General features: G+C 39.0%; 1 protein-coding gene across 5 annotated transcripts; it reads left to right on the forward strand.

Moving 5' to 3' along the window:
- The first annotated feature begins 522 nt into the window (after positions 1-522).
- Positions 523-18,517, forward strand: OXNAD1 (oxidoreductase NAD binding domain containing 1). Of its 5 annotated transcripts, none has more exons than XM_062602048.1 (10): positions 524-2,664; positions 3,443-3,488; positions 3,590-3,746; positions 4,012-4,075; positions 7,552-7,658; positions 11,252-11,393; positions 14,349-14,385; positions 14,491-14,591; positions 17,363-17,471; positions 18,135-18,517. In XM_062602048.1, exons 1-10 carry the CDS (start codon positions 2,632-2,634, stop codon positions 18,287-18,289), a joined length of 951 nt encoding a protein of 316 aa, XP_062458032.1. In that variant the 5' UTR covers positions 524-2,631; the 3' UTR covers positions 18,290-18,517. The 5 variants fall into 5 exon arrangements, with proteins under 5 accessions (XP_062458031.1, XP_062458032.1, XP_062458034.1 ...); XM_062602050.1 differs by having other exon boundaries at positions 14,494-14,591; XM_062602047.1 differs by having other exon boundaries at positions 523-2,664; positions 7,552-7,655; positions 14,349-14,591.
- Positions 18,518-20,047: the final 1,530 nt, after the last annotated feature.

The raw sequence follows: 20,047 nt of genomic DNA on the forward strand, positions 1-20,047 counted from the left end.
GCGCCCATTTCTGTCTGTGGAGGAAAGGAAGAAAGGGAGTATTTAGAGTGGCTATTTCTGTAAGGACTTGGGTAAGAAGAGAATAAAAATTAAAGGGAGAACATCCCTCTGGACAGGAGCTTGGGAGGCCGAAGCACTGTGCTTGAAGGGCAGGGAAGTGCTGAGGGGATGGATGAGCGGAGAAGGTTGCAGAGGTGATATGGGGGTGAGGCAGTTCATGCTCTTTAAAGGCATGACTCATGTATGGCAAAGGAGAACCAGGATTTATTAAAAGAGATTTTGGAATGTATTACTTGCAGAGGAAAAATTACAACTAATTTTTATTGTGACTTTGAGGATTGGAGCGTAATTGATGATAATGTAAATGGAACAAGTATCTTGAACTACTGTTCCAGAGTTATTTTAATTTATGGTAGAGTCTCACTCTTAAAATAGCCTGTATCAATAGGATCTTTCAGGTTTGACTTCAGAGTTGTAGCTGCTACAGTAAAGTAAGTCTGACATTTTGTTTTTAGTGTTACGTATTGATATTGAACGTTTGTTTGGGGTTTTTTGCATTTTCATGTGTAGAACTGAACACACTTGCTTCTTCAAGTGGTAGCAGGGGAAATGAAAATGAGGCCGGCCTTAAGTGACTGTCAACCTTGGCAGCAGCATGAAACGAAATGTGTAAAATACACAATCAAGAACCTTTGTGCTGGATTTTAAAGTTAGGCCACTTAATTTACCAGCAGATGTCGCTGCATTTAGTAGAAACTGACTGCAGAAAGGGTTTGGAAGGATTTAGAAAGAAAGAAAGTAGATCTCATTCTTTTGCCTCCAAAGCAAAGCATCAGGCATTATGTGGTTCATTTTGATGTTGTGGTGATTTAATTAAGTCGTGGCTCTTGGTGTAAACAACTTACATAAGAATGACCACTTTCAAATCTGGTTCGTTTTTACTTTGAATTAGTTAATGTGATAGAGTGAAAAGCTTGAAATCACGACTCAAAAGTGAGAAGCCTAAAAAAAGATTACATAGATGGATATAACCAAGATGTGCTACCTGGTCATAAAATGATCTCATGAATTCAAGTAACTCAGTGATGTTTGAGCACTCTGGATTTACAGACTGAACATGCTGAGATAGAGGAATGCAGTTTCTTCACTGGATGTGTACTTTTCCTTGCTAAAATATTTCAAGATTGTTAATACTTTTGTATCAATAGTTTCTGCACATTTGTGTGTAGAAAATGCTAAAATATTTTGTTTAAATAGAGTACTCTGTGTATGCTGTGGGGAAAAATAAAACAAGTAATTTTGCTCACTGCTGGTAGAATAATTTTAAATACTTCTGCTTTGAAAAGTTGCAAGCTGCTGTGGAATTAAATGCTAAAAAGCTATTAAAAATTATGGGCAGTTAAAAGCTGCAGGAAGTACTTATGCTTGAAAGTGGGCATTTTGAGCACTTACAGTAAATGTATTCCATTTCTGAGCACACTGATTTATGAAAGCTCTGCCTCCCATTTGTACATGATTACAAACAGACAAATTACTGAGTGACCAGCCAATGCAGCAGTTAGTGAAAGCCCAGAGAGTATAGGCCTGATTAGTTAAACAGGCTGGATCGTTGCCATTTCAAAGGATTCAAGATGAAAAACAAAAACATTTTGAAAGTAAATTACATGCTTTAAAACAGTGTGGGAAAGGACATGTAACTGGAAGTAAAAGGTTAAGAGTGCTTTAAAGAAGCAAGGGGACTGCATCATAGAAGTAATAGAATTTGATAGGTGGTGATAATATGATAGAGAATCATGCTAATCCACTTCAGGAAAAACAAAGGCATATTTACAGGCAATGAGAAATATCTCTTGGCTTACTATGAACCTTTTCCTACACTTGGTAAATGAGGAGTGTTTCTGACTTTGTTTGGATATTGTATGTGTCAGTTTCTCTGTCAGAGCTGTATTTGAGTATGCAGTTTTGAAGCTTCACACCATGTGTCCATTGCAGTGCATGTAAGTCTCTGCCACTTGCTTAACTGGTTAGAGGTCTAAGTATTATGTAGGATATTTGGAAGAATGAGGGATTTACATGTTTCTAAATAAACCTGTAAACAAAAAGTTTTATTTAATGTTTATAAAAATTTCCAACCAGCACCCTTTCTTTACCAACAGAAAGGAATGCATATCCAGTGTTTGATCTTCTTTCAAACATAAATATTGTTTGAGCTTTTAAAATCACAGATGTGTTGGCTGGAAGGGACTTTTGGGTGTCATAGAATCGCAGAATGGTCTGGGTTGGAAGGGACCTTAAAGGTCATCCACTTCCAACCCCCTGCCACACACAGGGACACCTTCTACTAGACCAGGTTGCTCCAAGCCCCATCCAGCCTGGCCTTGAACACTGCCTGGGATGGGGCAGCCACAACTTCTCTGTCCCAGTGTCTCGTCTAGTCAAAGCTCTTGCTTGGAGCAGTACAGTTGATATCACTGGATTAAACCAATTCCATGTGTAGACTCTTGTACTACTTTAACTTCATGAGGTTTCTGTTTTCCAGTCCTGCAGCTTCTCAGTGCCCCTTTGAAGTGAAGGTATACCATTGAGCATGTCAACCGTCCCTCTAATTTAGTATCGTCCACAAGTTTGCTGATGGTACATCCTGTCTCATCATCCAAATTATTGGTAAATTTATTGAACTCTGTCAATCCTGAGGTACTCTTACAGTAACTGGAGCAACTTGAAGCCATCAGGTCTTCAATTCTGACTGCCTAGGCAGTTTTCAACCATTCCAGCTGTCTGTCTGGCCTCAGTTACCTAATGTGTATGCCATGGAAGATGGTGTCAAAAGCCCTGTAGGTCAGTCAAGGTGTACTGTATCCATTGCTGTCCCCTTAACTGTGTGACCACATTTCATCACAGTAGGTGCTCAGATCTACCAAATATAATTTGGTGTTGGTAAATCTGTGTTGCATCTCTTTGATTACTTTCTGTGCTTTCACACAGCTAAAGGGACAAGCTTTGAGCATGTCCCACACCAGTGGCTGAGGTGGTGTTGACTGGACACAGGCAATGCTTCTTGCCTCTCTTAAAAAATGACCACACATTGGTCCTTTTCCAGTCCACTGCAGACTTTCTCTGATAACTGTTTTTCGTAGGTAACAGACAGTTGCCTCACTAGCATGTCAGCTGTGTCTCTTGGCAACCTTTGAGTGTAACCCCTCTGGCTCTGCATTTGAATAAATCCAGCTTCTCTAAGCAGTTGCTGGCCCCACTCCTACTTATTCCTCTCTTTCCCAAACACTGCTGGTCTGGGTGCAGGCTTTGTCTGTGAAGAATGAGGCAGAAAAGCTATTGAGTATGTCATTTTTTTCTACACCATCTGTGACAAGGTTGTCTTCCCTTTCAATTGATGGATGCACATTTTCACTTCAATTCTTTATGATACTTTTGTACTTTTCAGATTCCTTCTTGTTGCCCTCTATGTCTATTGCTAGTTTCAGCTCCAGGTGAGCTTTGGCCTTTCTGATTTAAAGAAAGTAAAGGGTGAAAACAAGCCATGTCAAACAGTGTGTATTTCAGTTAACAAGTATTTATGTGTATTTTTCAGGAGCTGGTGGTTCTGGCCCAGTCATCATGGCTTGTGCTACTATTCATGTGGGTTTTACTGTTCCTCAGTTACTGAGAGGTGTCAGCAGAATTCTTCCCACTCATTCTGCATTGGTGGTGTTGAGGCACTCTGCTTTTTGTTACTGCACAGTGAACAGGTGGGTTATCTACAGACAAAAGCTTTTTTTACCCAAATAGAATGTCATGGTAACACTGTCAAAATGAAGCTGATAAATTATTACAGACCTAGAAATACTTATTTAACTCCCAATTATATATTTTTACTTAATTCTTACTTAGATTTATGTCATCTGTAGTCCAGATTACACTGGTAAATTGTTATGTTAATAGAAATTCGTATCAGTAAGGGACAGTAGCGCAGCTGTCAGAATGACAATTATCTTTGTTGGCTTTTTGTTGCAGCACAATAAAATCAAAAAGGAAAATGGATCATCTAGAGAGGACAGCAAACAATTTTCGCCAGGAGGTTAGTGTTCTGTGCTTTACAATGTAAGTAATTTTTGTGTGTGTGTGAAGAAACTGGGTAATTACATTTGGTTTCGTATTGTCTTCTGCTGGAGTCTGTTTTACTTCTTTTTCTCCTCATTTTTTGTATTTGATACTGTTATAAAAAGAAATGTATTTTGCAGTCAATGAGTGGAATGTAATGAGTTATAAAAACTGTGGGTGATGTTTAATTTATATTGGACAGGAAATTTGATAGAATTCTGGCCAAGTTTTTGGATTCTGGTAAGTTACAAAAGCACATGGATACCCATGATCTCTACACAGACTTCTCAGTTTTTTATGCATTGCTATAATTCTGGTTCAAAGTTGAAACTAAAGACTGTGGAATATATCCTTTTATAATATAGGAGGTAAGGTTAAAAAGTGTTGACATTTTGAGGGGAGAGATGATAGACACTTATAAAAAGGATCTTTAGTTTGTTTCTAATTTAATTCACATACAAGGAAGATAGATCATTATTCTCCACCAAAATCCGTAAGTGCTTATTCTGGATCTTGGTTTTGTGCAGTAAGCAATCGTCTTCATAACATTCAGAGGTGAACATAGTCTTGTATTTCATGCAGGTATTTCCTTCCTGTAATTAGCTGAAGTAGATGTTTAGAAATCTTTTAATACTGGGAGAATATGACTTCAATTCTCAAAAATGTTTCAATAGCAAAACAATTCTGCATTTTTCTTAGACTTTTCAGGATTAGTAGGGTGCTTTTTTTCACTGAAAAAATCCCATCTTTAATTCCCAGGAGTTGGGAAACAGTGCCAAGTTTTTCTCCATTATTTAGTTAGCTTCTTTGTCTTGAATAGGCAGAGACATGACAGGCCAGTCTTGCATGTGTCATGCAGCAGGGCAATCTATTCTCACACTACACAGATGTTAATGTGCATTCGTGTGCATAATTTGGTCCTTCTCTCTGCTAGATTTTTCCCTAACTATAGTTGAGAATACGTCACAGTGAGTTCCCTTCTCAAAAGGAAGCTGGGTGGAGGGGATATGTAGGTAACCTCCAAAACCTGAACATTCAGAAGTTGTTGCAGGCTGTAGATGGATGATACAAATGCAGCCTTGTGCTGCTTATTACCAGAGCTGTCAAGTTGTGAGCCAGCTTTAGGAACTATGTGTCTCAGAGCTCTGCCTGAGCTACTCACACCTAATGTCAGCTCGAGTACAAATTAGCATTGCATGTGGACATACAGCTGCTCAGGGGAATCCAATTTATGCCAAATTAACTCGGTACATGGAGAAAATGAGTGTAGAGTCAGGCAGAGGTAGATGCACATTCTTCGTTGCTTCTGACGTGGAAAAAGTGATTGCACTTTTGAGTTTTGCAACCATGTTTATTTTATTTTGGGTATTTCTGATTGCTTGGGTTGCTTAGCATTTATGCTGAGCAGAAAAAGTAGGTACCTGGTAAACGTGTGGAAAATGGATCCTTATGAGGTGCTGGAAGCCCTGAGGTTGAACAGGGAATGGGAACTGTAAGGCCGTAGGAAGAGAAGGAAGCTGTATGGGGCAGATGAAAGAGCAGGGCTCAGTTTTTGCTACCACAAATTTTCAGCAAATCGGAGGATTGTGCTGTTTCCTTTTTATTTAATGCTTGATTTATTTTTTGTTACTTCATTTGTGACCACTTTAAAATCCATTTTTTTTTTTAATCCTCTGCTTGGTTTTGAATTTCATGTAATCAGCAGTTGGTTTCCCTCAGTCTGTATGGCCTTATTTGGCCATTTCAGTCCTGTAGAAAGATGAAAGAACCACAGATCTGTGTTGCATTAGTGTACATGCTACACATCGTTCCTGTTAAGGAGTGGTAATGTGAAGGACCAGGGCAAGGAAAACCTGCCAAAACCTTTCTTGAAATATGAAGTCTGGAGTCTTGTGTCCTCTTCCTTCTCTCTGCAGCCTTGGTTTGGGCCAGTTGGATACTCTTGTGATGGTCCAAAGTACTGGTTGAATGCCTTCGATCACCCTGGCTCAAATTTCATTTTTGTAATAACTTTATACTGATGAAGAATTAAATTTCCAGTGCCCTGTTAGATCTACCAGCCAAAGAACAAATTAGGGAGTGTGCTGAGGAGTACAAAAGGGAATGAAGAAGATCCAAACTTAATGTCCATTTCCTGCACTTATGGTTTCCTCCCTCAGAACAAGCATGTAAGTCATGGGTCTGACATTTCTCGTTAACTTAGAGTGATTGCAGTCCCCATTTAATACTGTCTGCTAAAGTGGAAAAGAAATGTATGCTACTTCATTTTAAATTGGTACATGTCCTGCTGTTTAATGGGACAGTGGATGTGTTCAGATGTTGCCTTATGAATAAATTAATTTCCTGCCATGTGTTTTAAATTAGAGGATAGTTGCTTAAAGTTTTGGGGTTTGGTTTTTTTCATCTGTTTGATCTTATACAAATGAGCAGTGGTGGAGTTGTGGTGGTATTATTAGTGCTTCCTGGTGTGGTAAATGACACCAGTATATATTAACAAAGCAAAATCTGTATATTGCCCTGTGTAGAAAATACTTAGGGTATTGTTTTCTTTTAGAGGAAGAAGGTTAATAACTATAACTCAAAAATACCTGAAAGTGAAGGTCAGGGAGGGGATGAATATCCATGCTGTACTGATAGGCATCAAAGAGTTGAAGTGGGATGCTCCCCATGAGCAGTCCTATTGCAAAATCTGCTTTTCATTTAGAAAAGCATTATATTTCTCTTAATTCTTATTTAAACTCTTTAAAAGTGGTGTCAGGTATGGCTCTTCCATCCCCCCCATCTGGTTGCCAAACAAAAATTCTTCTGTTAACTAGCAATGAATGCTTGTGTTAGTTTTCTTGTCTTCATACATGTGGTCAAATGGGTATGTGTGTAAATGCAGTAACACAAGAGTTGTTGGCTTGTTGATTGGTGTGTTTTGTTGTTTTTTTTTTCCTTAATTCTCTATGTATTAATGCATAATCTTTCAGTAATGCATTTAATTACTTGAAACTAGATACAGATCTGGAATTCTTCGGTAGCAGCTGATCTTGTACAAGTTTCCTTTGTCAGTCTGTATCAGAGATCTTTTTACTTTGTTGCTGGAAGATACAGGAGTGATTGCTTGTACAGATGACAAAAGAATCTGAGAAGTGATAACTAGCAATTGCTTCTCCTTATTGTTACATTCTCTTCAACTGAAATAACTTTGTGCACAATCTTGCACAAAGAATAACCCTGACAAAAATGACAGCCATGGTGGATTGTAAGTAGAAAACTATTTCTCCATTCAGTGACTGTGTAAGTGAATCCATTTTTGTTTCTCTACCTCAGTGAAAAAATACTGGTGCTTTAGGTAATGACGTGCCACAGATACCCATCATTTTGCATGTTCTCTCATACACAGATTTCTGGAGTACTTTTGCTGCAAATGATCTCTATGTAACACAAGGTCTTATTTTCTTTTGTTAGGTAATTTCACAAGCAAAAGTGTGTGGAATCAGCAATGAATCGGCGACAGTCAAAAGGCTTCGTTTGGCTATCACAAATAAAGATTTTACTTTCAAAGCAGGACAGTGGTAAGATCTTCCAGTATTTGAGAGGAAAATTACTAGCAGAAGTGCACTGTAACAGAATGTTAAAAGGCTTCTGATACTTGAGCCTTGGAAAAAATCCTTAATTGATACAATACAGTGTCTTCTTACTGGGTGCTCTGTCAACCAACTGATACTTGGCATAATTTTAAACCAGCCATTATTAAATATGCTAATAGTAATTTTAAAAAGAGCAAAACCTACTAATTCTTTAAATGTTCAGTTTGATTGTTTGGTATTTTCCTCTGGTTTATGCATATTACATTGTTTCTTCAAGAGTGCTTTGAAGTACACTGCACTTCATTCTGCAGGCTGTCTTTACTGTCTTTATTTACTAGTTATATGGTGGAGCTGAGACTGCTGATTCGCAAGTTACTTAGTTTGGGTTTATAATTAAATCAAAATTGCCTGTTAACTTTTATTTCTTGCCCTAGAAGTTTCCACCCTGAAAATTAAGCCTGTTAGGTCAGATTAATAAATATAGATAAGCAAACCTGAAAATAAAACCCCCTGGAATTATTAAGCCTTTGAAATAATGAGCTGTTTGTTTAAGCAACCTTAATGTTTTTTTCCTAGGGAAATAGTAGATTTTTATGTTTGTCTTCATCCCTTGTTAAAATACTCTCACTCCATCACTTTTTCATTTTCCCTCTTAGAAATTAATTTAAAACTAGGAGTAGTTGCTTCTGGCATTGGGCATTTAAAGGTTCTTGAACTTTTTATTGGCTTAGGCCATCTGAAAGTGGTTTTGCTGGAATCAAAGTATAGCTGCTAGGGTATTAACAGCATATGTTACTCATGTAGTGTTAATATGCTGGCTTTTAAATTTAGAAGCAGAACACAAGATGTTGATTGCAATAATTTGTTTGTGGAGTAATTTGCTGCAGTTTTTGCACATGTGCAGTGACTCATATTAAATTCTTGCTTGCCAGTACTTGGAAAGTGCATTTACCCTCCAAAAATGTTGTAGAAATTATCATGTTGAAAAGGGAAAGCTTTAATTATAATTACTCTTTTTCATTTTCTTCTTCCTTGAAAGTATTCTAATGCTATTGTAAGGTATACAGCAACTTTTCTATACTTGTAGCTGTAAACTGTGGTTGCCTTTTTTGATGAGCTCTGCAAAACATGAGGCCACAATTTCCTGAGTAGAAAAGGCCAACTTGTTAGAATTTGCTATAGTAAGATGTTACAAAGATTGTCACCAAAGTGTATATGTTTCTTGAAAGTGTTGTAATTACCAAGTTTTTCAGAAGCAAGAGTGAATTTGTTTTGTAAGCATGCTGCCAGATAGTGGTCTTGATCTGGCTTCAAGTAATAATGAAGAGACCTGTTGCTGGTGCCCATTTTGATTTACTAAAACATGCATCGAGGTATATGCGACCTTGGGTGATATGATTTAGCATAGGGTGTCCCTGCCCACGGCAGGGGGTTGGAACTAGATGATCTTAAGGTCCTTTCCAACCCTAATGATTCTATGATTCCATGATTCTATTCATGTTATAAATACTTTGAAGAAGTAGTGTTATGGTTTTAATGTTTCTGATCAAACAATTGCTAATTATTATTTGTTTCTCAAAGATTTGGCTTTTCCCTTAAAAGGATGGAAATGAAAAAACACCGTCAAATCTATTTTACATCTTTTCAGACCTGAACTTGTTGTGGGTTTATATAGTTTGGTTTTTTGTTCCCTCCCTCCTCACTCCCACTGCTCTTCTTACTTCAGCTGTCACAGATAGCATTTCTTTAGGGAGTCCTCGTATCTTTCCTCACACAACTTAAGATGAGGCAGGCCATCAGAAATAGAAGCCAGTCCATTATAATAGGGTATACCATGCCCTGAAATTTCATATATTTATGTAACTGGGAAAGAAATACTAATATAAAAAGAAACATACACCTACGTTAGTACTTTAGAAAGGCAAAAAGTGCATTTGAGTTGTGTTTTACAGCAATGTTTGGTTTTGTATGTATGTTTCCTCAGCAGGCACAGATAATATTTCACTTATATTCAAGTAGAACATTTTGATTTAAATGTAAGCTGTTACTTTACAGCATAAATGTAATTTCCTTTTTCCTTTTCATTAATGTAAGTAGTAAGATTATTTTCCACCAGAGGGTAGTAAAGAGCTTTAGTAGCATCTTGAGGTGTTCTTTGATACAATAAATGCTGCAATACAAGAGTCCTTTCTAATCTCTTAGATCCTTATTACCTAGAAAGCTGAGCCCATGGTCAGTGGGGCTGCAGAAGCCTTCTCAACTGTTTTTGTTACTGACCTTTCATTTGCAGTCAGATACCTTTATACACCATCAAGCATAAAGTTAAAAGTGATATCACTGTAATATTGTGTATATCACTGTACATGCTTCAAGAGAAAGAGAGGAACTTTTTCTTCGAAGGGTGAAGCTTTGTGGAGAGTAAGCAGACAAGATTCTTTCTTTAGAAGCAGTGAACTGTTCCAAGGGCTTTTCTCCTCCCTCAGGAATTTGTGATCACCATGAGGAATACAGCCTTGCAGTCTGTATTTCTTGTTGTATTCTCATTTAACTAATACTGAACCAGTCTAACTCAGGCTTGGATTGCATAACAATTCTGTAGTACTTGGCATTGCTTACCAGTCTACTTGGTTCCTAAGTGGAACAGCACAATTAGTTTTAAACATTAGTTTTCTTTTGAAATACAGGGAGTTTGTCATGTACTGTAGAAAACCAAAGTATTTAAACACGTATGCAACACAGAGGAGTTTAAATGCTAGATCATAAACCAGCTTCTAACTTTTCCTGATGCTATTTGCAATATGAAAGCCTTACTTTTATGAAAATAAATTATAGCTCATATGTGTTAGTGACTTGCCCTCCCTACTCTCTAACTGCTGGTGTTGCAAAAGCTTAGCCGTGTCTCGCCTTCTAATCTGTAGAATCCCATCTGTAGAAGTAATCTGCTTTACTTCAACTGTAAAAAACTTGCAGTAATTCATTCCAAATTCCTCTCAAGAGATGGCTGCCACCAGAGGGCACCGCAGGTAAAGCGATGCTGCTGCTAGGCACTGCCTTCTCACATGAGGAATTCTGTGCAGACTGAGGTATTACTTCAGGTATTTCATATTTCCTGAAAAAGAAAGCGTTTAATCTAAGGTCATTTCCCTAAAATTAGTTTCCCAATCTTCTTATGCTGGAAAATTGAAGAGCCCATCAAAGGGACCAGAAGGAGTGGGATTTAAGCCACTCTATCGGACCATATTGTGGTTTTGGTTTAATATGCAAATAATTTATTTAAACACTCAGAATTCCAGTCTGTTGGAAGATGTGGCATCTAACGCCAAAAGTAGAATGGTTTAAAAACCTGCTAGTTTAACAAAGGTGGTGACATGTTTCTAGATGAAAATAATTCTAAGGAAATTGCATTACTCAAGATTAAGTCCTTCTTTGGAAAAGCTATGTTGTGGAAATGAAGATGTTTTTGTACGGAAAGGATAACTGAAGCAAGGGCAGCCATGTGATTGTGGTTATTGTTTTCCATGTTTGGGGTTGTTGGCTTTTTATGTTTTTTGAGGCTTTTGTTTCTGATCTATTTTTAGGGTTGATTTCTTTATTCCTGGAATGTCTGTAGTTGGGGGATTCTCAATGTGTTCAAGCCCTGGTTTGTTAAAACGAGAAGGAATATTAGAGCTGGCAGTAAAGCACACTGATCATCCTCCTGCCCACTGGATTCACACTGAGGTAAATAAGACTAACTGTGAGATCTGGCTGCTTTTTTATCTTTCTTTATGTTTTTTGAGGAGGGGGAATATGGAGGAACTGGTGTGTGTGATTTCAGACCACATTTTGCTATTAACTGCAAACCTCCCGTTGAATTATTCAACCATTTTTAATACAATGTAAATCTTCAAATCTTTTGTTCAGTAAGGGACTGAAATTGGATGTTAAATTGGATGAAAACCCTCTCTTCTAATTTGTGTCCCTGAGAGCAGGCTGTGTTACACATTGCAGAGTTACATCTGGTAACTTGCCATGGTTCCTGCCTATTTCAACAAATACAAACTGGGAATCATTGTCAGATGAATACAAATAGAGATAATTAAGGGAGAGCAAAGGGAGATATTTAGATCAGTTTTTCTGAAATGATAAACCAGCAGAATACTTCAGAATTTCTATAGTATTTGTTTAAACATGCGGTATTCTTGTAATACTGGCATAACCCAAGGCTTGACTTTTGCTGTATTAAAAGTGAAGTCTGACACTTTGGCCTCTTGCAGTCCCTTGTTTGTCCATTTACCCCATTTAGTTGTAATCAGAAGAGTCCTGTATCTGTTGCTGATCATATTTCATAGGTGATCTGTCCTATCAGCTTTTGTTCTTTTCACAACCACATATGATCTGTCCTATTTACTGTTCCCAGCCTGGCATTTATATTTCTTAAGTGTGTCTGCAAAGCTTAAATTGGCAGATTCTTGTAGCCTTACAAATGCTGCAGTTTTGTTCAGTGGCCAACACTTATAATAAACGTTGATGCAAATTTAATAGAATCAAGAACATGCAGAGTGTTGCTAATCTAGTAGTGAGCATGTGACCATCCACATGGTAGATTTTAACTGGTGTCGTATCAAGTTCTCTATCTCCACTGGAACGTAAACAGAATAACCTTTGTGCAATGTTGTGCAGGACTTTGAGTGCACGTGCCAGCAGACCCTGTAATGCCTAAGAGGTTTGTCTGGTTTCTGGTACTGCTCCTTAAGAGAATAGGAAAGCCTAACTTCATCATTCCCAGTTTCTGAAGACTCTTCTGGGATTTTTGATGCAGAATTTAGAAGGTTGTGTATGTGATGAGAAAAGTCTGGTACCTAATTGTTTAGAAGCTAGTTCTGAAAGAAGGTACCTCAGGGTAAAAGATGTTATGGAAATAGTACTCATTTACTCACTGTTCCTGGGTTTTTAGGGGTGTTTAATTTTTAATACTACTATATATAAAACCATAACTTTTAGCACAGTGTATTTTATCGCTGTAGGGATTCATAGCCTTTTCTTTAGAAAAATGCACATGTAATGTATTGATTGCTTCACTTCTCTGCATGAACTCTTTCAGTGCTCTATGTACAAAGTGGGCAAAAGGACACTTTCTCACCATATTACTCCAGAGTCTTATTGTTTGGCTTTTTTTCTTGAATACTGACTTACTGTTACCATTGCCATGGCCGAAGCACTGAAATATATAGGAGACTCCTGGTTAAGAGAGATTCTTCCTGTGTGCTATGTCCAGTCTTGATGAGTTCTGGCTGGTTAAGGAGGCAGATCAGACAATAATGAGATTGTTTCTCCCTAAAAATGTCTATTTCCATAAAGGGTACCATGTTCTATGTACTCCTGCCACAGGAATTTGGAACACTTCTGGACTCGTGCGTCTCTCAACCAGAATCAAACATGGGAAAGCTTGGCAGCGTACATTGGAAAGGGGAAGACAAATTAGTTTTAGCTAATGAATGCTGATTGTCTTACACTCTCATTGAGAGCAAATACTTTATGCAGTAATTAAGAAAGGCAGAAAACTTTTTTTTACTGGCCATGCTCACCACTTCAGGAACCTCTGTGCTGTGTGCAGTACCCGTGTCCAAAAGCCGCCTCCCTGTTCCTGGTAGAATTGTTAGGTGTTTAGACCTTTGCTTACTGTACGCTTGTCATTAATGGAAGTCCTTTTGTTCAATTACCGCTTCCTGATATCGGCAGTTTTTGGAGGCAGTGTTTTTGTTCTGTAAGTGATTCATTGCAGGTTTTCAGCAGTTCTTGTAGCTTTCCTTTTTTTCTTTTTTCCCTTCTCCTTTCCCAACTTCTTTGGTTTCCTCTGCTCTTTGTTTTTTAAACCCAGTATATGGCCTGAAATGAATTCTGTTTTCAGCTCCAATTTGTTCTGTGAGCTTGCAGTGAGGTGGGAGAACTCACCTGACTTCTCTGTACTGTAGTTTCACCCTTCATTGCGGGATGTGGTCCTGGGTTACCAAGAAAATGCTGACCCAAATGGGGATTTTTTTTTGTTGCAGCTTTAGTTTTCCATGCATCAGAATAACAAGCTTTGGCAAATTTCTGTAAGAAAGAATTTCTTACGTATAAGTGGAGAGGAGGAGAGGTGGTTTTCCCCCGCTTTTTCTTCTTCTGCAACTCTGAAGTTGGAAATGCCAAAGGGGTTCTGCAGGAATATTCTCATGGATTCTTGCTTCACTTTGGGTGGTTTTTATTTTTCAGGAATGGGGATGGAAAACCTGCATCTGTGCCACTCATTCTGGCTTCCTTCTCTGACCTCATAGCAAGGCCTCTTTTGACATGAGGCTGGGTCTGGGTAAAAGTGTGATCTCACACATTAACCTCGGGTTTTCACAACCGCATCTTGCTATGGAAAAACTCTTGCATGAATCACTCCTGTCCCAGCTCTTATGGGGGGGAGAAGGGGGAGTCACCATCCTGCCTTATCAGAAGAGTGAAACTTTTGAAAGGAGAACTAGATCCCTAGAGACACTGAAGCAGATTAAAACAAACACGGTTTCCAGCTATCTGAACTGTTTCAGCTTTCCCTCACTGGTCAATAAAAATCCCAGCCCAGAGAGTCTTGTGACTGTGGTGCAAGAAGAAGTGTATTTCAGCTTTTGCTTTGAGTTTTGAAAGTAAATGTCTTCTTTTCCATCCTAGTGTACTCTTGACTCAGAAGTTGCCCTGCGAGTGGGAGGTGATTTCTTCTTTGATCCTCAGCCTGGTGACTCCCCTGTAAAACTAGTGCTGATAGCAGGGGGTGTTGGAATTAACCCATTGTTTTCTATACTGCTGCATATAGCAGATCTGCATGGATACCAAGAGGGTAAAGGAAATGGATACAAAATGGGAACAGTGAAGCTGTACTACAGTGCAAAAAATTCAAGTCAACTCTTATTTAAGGTAAATTAAAAGTTGGGGTTTTTTTAAATGTAGATCTCAGATACTCAGCTATTAGTGTGTGTATCATCCTGTTGCCAGATTCCAGAGAGCCCCTCTGTGGAAGACACTGCACAAACACATTCAAAATTCACTTTATACTTCTAACCCCATGTGTGTTTTGTTACTTATGCCAGTGGACAAATGAAACATGTTATTGGACATACCTGGTCTCATTGACTGCACTAAGTCAGTTACATTTTACTATCATGTCATAAAAGCATTATAGTGTATGAAAGATTATATATAATATATATACACACACTAATAGTATACATAATGCTGTATGCTAAAACACTGTAACCACAGTCTCAGTATAGATTGTATTGAACTTAAAGACTAGCAAGAGCAACTATAGCCAAAGGAGATAGCTCCCAATATAATAGGGGAGCTTTATTGATAATGCATTAGTTTAGTTATGATTGGGTACTAGTTTATGAATGAAGGATTTATACCTAGTTGTAAAATTGCTTATACAGTGTGTCAGTAACATTTACTTAGCAGTTAAAGATAGTTGTCACACTCGGCCATTAAGGTTCACCAGTAACATTGTAGGGTCAAATTAGCAGAGTTTCTGTAAATCATCCCTAATGACTGAAATTTCTTTTGAAGTACTGAAAGATTTTGATTGTAAGAAAGAGGTGAAAATTGATCATGATCCCAGAAATCGTGTGTAGGATCCATCATTACCTTTTCTTCTGTATTGGCACTGTGATTGATTGCTTCCTTTGGAAAATCATGTTTGTTGTTAGAAGCACTGGAACCTACCTACTCTTCTGTTTGGCCAGCTAGTGATCTCCCAGCCTGTTCTAAGCATACACTGAATTTATTTCAGTGCAGGAACTAACATTTCCTAAGTAAGTGTCACTTCAGCAGTGTTATGACAGCAAAGCTTTTGTGTTAATGCTTCTGGGACAGAAGAGAGCACAATAATGTCACAGTGCTTAAAGTACATCCTTCCCCTCAAGTCCAGAACATGTATATGGAATATCTCCTGTGCAGAGGATTGAGGAATTGAGGATCCCTTGAGTCTTTATGCTGTTGTGAGATACATCTGTGTAACTCTTCAGGAGGAACTGCTTGGTTGTCACTAATGGTTTGAAGGACCAGTTCCCTGCAGAAGCAGCTGTGTGTAGGCTGACAGGGATGGAGGACGATGCTGATGTAATCGGTTTAATCCTCATGTTGGCTGTGCTGTCATTTCACAGGCAGAGGCACTGTGTGTGCTGCTGGAAATCCCGTTGTTTAAAATGGCAGAAGCATAGTGTTAGAATGACAAGAGATGGCATCCTAACTTTGCTACTGTGAGATGGCAGTTAGCTGGGCTTTCCTGATTTCATGTGGAATGAACGTGACCTGTATTTACTTATTCTGGCTGGGATGCTGGGGCTAGGCCTTTTTCCTCAGGGAATTCCCTTAGTGGTCAGCTTCATTATGTACACTAAATTACCAGGCTGCAAAGAGCTGATGAGCTGTTGAAATTCTCCTTCATTTGATTGGAGAGCCTGTCTCTTGCCTTAGGATACTAGAAAATGGTACTTTGGTGGTTGATATCATGTGTATATTTGCCACTTTGTGTCCATGTCAATGAATTAGAGAGTGATGGGTTACTAAAAGGTGTTGTGAGTGACTGCAGGATTATTTAAGCAGGTAAGTCCTACCTTAGGCACGCTTTGTGGCCGAGGCCTAGGACTTTAAATCAAGAGGACGTGGTTAGTTTCAAAGGTGCTATCAAATTCTACATTTTTCCACATGAAGGAGACTGAAGTTTAGAGTCACATCCAGAAAGTGAAAGCAGGTGCTGGTGGAACAGTGAATGGCACTGTCTGTCTGTGCTGCTTGTCACGCTGTGGCTTCTTAGGAAATCAGAAACTAGATCTGTCTGTAAAATAGAATGTGTCTGGGGGATTGTGTTAAGCAAGCTATGGCAGACTGTCCCCTGTAATAATTAGTGGGTACGCAAACACATAACAAAATGAGCTAATTTACCTCTTCACAGAGTAGGCATTATTTTTTGTTTTGGGATATTTGAAGAAAGAATGTCCAGTGTCCATTCCTGCGGTGAAAATCCCGACTAGCACAGAGTCTAGGCAGTAACTGCATCTTGGGTTCAGAACTAAGTGCAGCATCTGACCGACAGATTGATTTACTTTTTACTGTGATTTGACCTTCAGCTGCTGGGGTTTTGGTGGGAACTATCACAGTTGTGACTTAAGGAACTGAAAATTACAGTTTCTTTTCTGGAAAAATAGCATTACACTGTAGTTGGTTTTCGTTGGAGAACATGAGAGAAAGAGTAAAGGACCCAGTAATCTTACCAGATAAAGCAGACAAGATTCAAAAAGTTCCTAGCAAGTGGTAAATGCACACTGCAGAGTTTTGGTTTTTAAATGGAAAACCCACGGATGTGGAAGGATCTAAACAATGAGAATTTGTATGTGGTGGAAGTCATCAAAGGACATAAATGGTTCTTGGGTCCAAATCTTACAAATTGCAACCTAGTGTAAAATAGGAGAGGAGCACTGACAACACAGCTGGCAGTGTATTCACATTCCAGTTATGGAAATTCTGTGTACGTGTGCAGGTCAGTGCTCTGAAGTCAAGTCCATTGAGGTCTCAGTGCAGAAATGCAATAGTCTTGGTGCTGGGTAATAATCACCAGTGTTGTGGGACTGTGGGCAGACATCTGCTCTGATTTACTGGCCTGTGGTGTAAGTGAGTGTTTAACATTACAGAAAAACATCCTTGGTTTGATGAATGCATTTCCTGGAAAGATCATGTGTCATTTCCACGTCACCCAGCAGAGCTCACCCATCTGTGAAGAGCTTCAGCCACATGTTACAGGTAAAGATCATGGCAAGGTACAGCCACGATATCTACAGTCTAAATTTGATTACATCCTAGAGGATGAAGTTAAGTGCATAATTTAGCTATATGCATGGTAGTATTTTTACATGTAAAGATTCAAAATGAGATGCAAGTTAAACCTAAATAATTTCACTGTATGTATTGTGCTTTGCAGAAACATTTTACCTTTGCAGTTTTTGTTTTCATTTCTAATAACCCTCCTCTGTTAATTCCAAGCTTTATACAAGAATTTCCCACTACAAATTTTATTCCAGAAACTATTAAGCAAAGTGTTTACTTTGCTGAAGGTGGGATTGATGAAGGAGAAGCTAACTGCTTCTAAGGGACACTTCACATTTCCCCTTCTGTTGCATTTGTGTTAGAGATACCTATTTTTTTTCATCTGAATGTGGGATTTTTAGTCATACGTAAACCATGTTCCTCTTCAGTGACTGATGCCCTATGCCTTCGAACTGGAAGTACCGAAATCCCCTGAAGAGCAAATGGGTTTGGAAGCCTCCAATCTTGGTAGCGATTATCCTTCAACAGGCTGGGCATTTTTAAGAGATGAGAGCTTAAAATACCTCAACCCAGTCATTCTCTTTGAAATTACTTCCCCATTAATATTTCTTTTCTTGTTTCCTACTTCTTTTTTGTCAGAGGGAAGAATATCTGAAAAGGATCTAGAAAAACATGTATCCAAGGATACTGTATGGTACATCTGTGGTCCACCTCCGATGATAGAATCCATATCCAAACTCCTGTCTGACATTGGTGTTCCTAGAAACTGTATTTTCTTTGAGAAATGGTGGTAGTGACACCTGCTGAACAGAGAAGATGATACTGTTTTTTTTTCTAGTGTATTTTGATAAGCTAAAATGCACAGAAATGGACTATGAATTATTTGGAAGATTCTGTTATTTCACACAGGAAGACGTCCTCAATCATGAGGATGTTCCTTTAAAGTAACCATAATACAACTGTAATGCTGCTGCTTTGGGGGAAAAAAATGATTTTATATTAAAGACATCAACTGTTCTGTTTTTTTGATGGGCAGCTTAACTTCGTATGGGTAGCAGCATATTTTCACTTTATTCACTTGTTTGTTAGTCAGCTTCTTGAAAGCTGTGGAGTGCCTGATTCAGTAGTTGCAGAGAATTAGTTGTGCAGAAGGGCCAGGTAAGTTTATAACAAATAATCATTCAGGCCACAACTTCTGACTCTGCTCCAAGCTGTTGTGCTAATGACAACACACTGCCTTCCCCAGGTCTGTATCCTTCATTTATATTTTATAGAAGTCAAGTTGCTGTGACTTCCCTCTTGCCTTGTCTTCTTAAAAGAAAAACCCCCTGCCTTTTATGTGGTTTATTTAAGTAAGGCAACTGTGCTGACAGTAGAAGACGTGTTTTCATAATCAGACTCAGACCTGAGCTAGGAGTGTTGAGTGTTAGCCTCTGATGGAGCTGGATGGGAGTTACTCACGGGAACCTGCCTCTCTTGCTGGTGCTGTGAGAGCCCATCCCGCTTGAGCTTGTACAGGCCGCGTCCGCTAAAGCAGCTGGGACAGGGCACCTCCATAATCCTGCTGCAGCACTGAGTTTTAGCAGTCTCCAGGAGACACCTGTTCTGTTTGGAAAAGAGTCTCTGAAGAGTTTGCACTTTCAAGGCAGGAGTGTACCTCTGGGTGCAGTGACTGACACCAGGTCCCTTCCTGAATAAAGCTTCTTTCTCCAACTTGTAGAAAAACTCATCCTAACAATGATGAGACTAACAAAAAGCCATAATGAGTTTGTTAAACACTGCTGTAGGCAGTTCAAGTCCTTAAATGATGGAGATTCCCACTGTACATTTGAAGACCTCAATAAGGAACATTTAAATTACTAAAAAGCTTAGATTATTATTGAATTATTAAAAATGCTAAAGATGTAAGGCCTTCTCTTTGTTAGTGCCTCCTTTCCTTGAGTTACGTTTCAGACAACAGCCAAGTAGGTAACGCAGCAAGTTTCTTGCTCTCAACATCCCTCTGCTCCACCTTCAACAGAGGTTGCAAAGATACCGATCCCATCACCCAATTCCCAGGCTGCAGCAGTACTGTTGGGGTGCAGCACTTTATATATTTCAAGCATAACTTCCAGTGCCTGGCTAAAACAGCCTGCAGCCCAGCTCTAGTCCTCCCAGAGAGTCATTTCAGCTCTGGATGCTGGGTTTAGCTTTGAGCCTTAACCTCTTTTTACCTGAGTCTCTGATAGGTTTTAAAGCTTATACCTTCTGCCACATCCACATTCACCTCAAGCCTCAGCGATAACCTCGCTGGGAAACTGCAGCCCCTTTTTTGTCTGCAGCACAGGAGTACAGCTGCAGTTGTTGCAGAAGCTGAGTGAACAACTGAAATGTCCTAGTGCTTCCTGGGAGTCAAAGAGGGTGCCATGATGAGAGAGTGCCTGTGAGTTTTCACCTTCTGGTGCCTGCAGCCTCATCCACTGAGGTTTGTTTTTCTGTAGCGTGCAGCAATACAGGCAGCCAAAATGAGCTGTGGCTGCAGCCCCAGGGGGGATGTCTCATCACATTCCCTC

Source organism: Pezoporus occidentalis, unplaced genomic scaffold (genome assembly GCF_034315485.1).
Source record: "Pezoporus occidentalis ecotype Australia unplaced genomic scaffold, CSIRO_AGI_Poc_V1 ctg75, whole genome shotgun sequence".
Taxonomy (NCBI): Eukaryota; Metazoa; Chordata; class Aves; order Psittaciformes; family Psittacidae; genus Pezoporus; species Pezoporus occidentalis.

Bases quoted from the DNA above. Each gene is read 5' to 3' on its own strand.
- OXNAD1 (XM_062602046.1), top strand. From the start codon at position 2,632: ATGGTACATCCTGTCTCATCATCCAAATTATTG. The intron at 2,665-3,442 runs GTAAATTTATTG...TGTACTTTTCAG, and splicing joins TCTCATCATCCAAATTATTG to ATTCCTTCTTGTTGCCCTCT. The intron at 7,659-11,251 runs GTAAGATCTTCC...ATCTATTTTTAG, and splicing joins ACTTTCAAAGCAGGACAGTG to GGTTGATTTCTTTATTCCTG.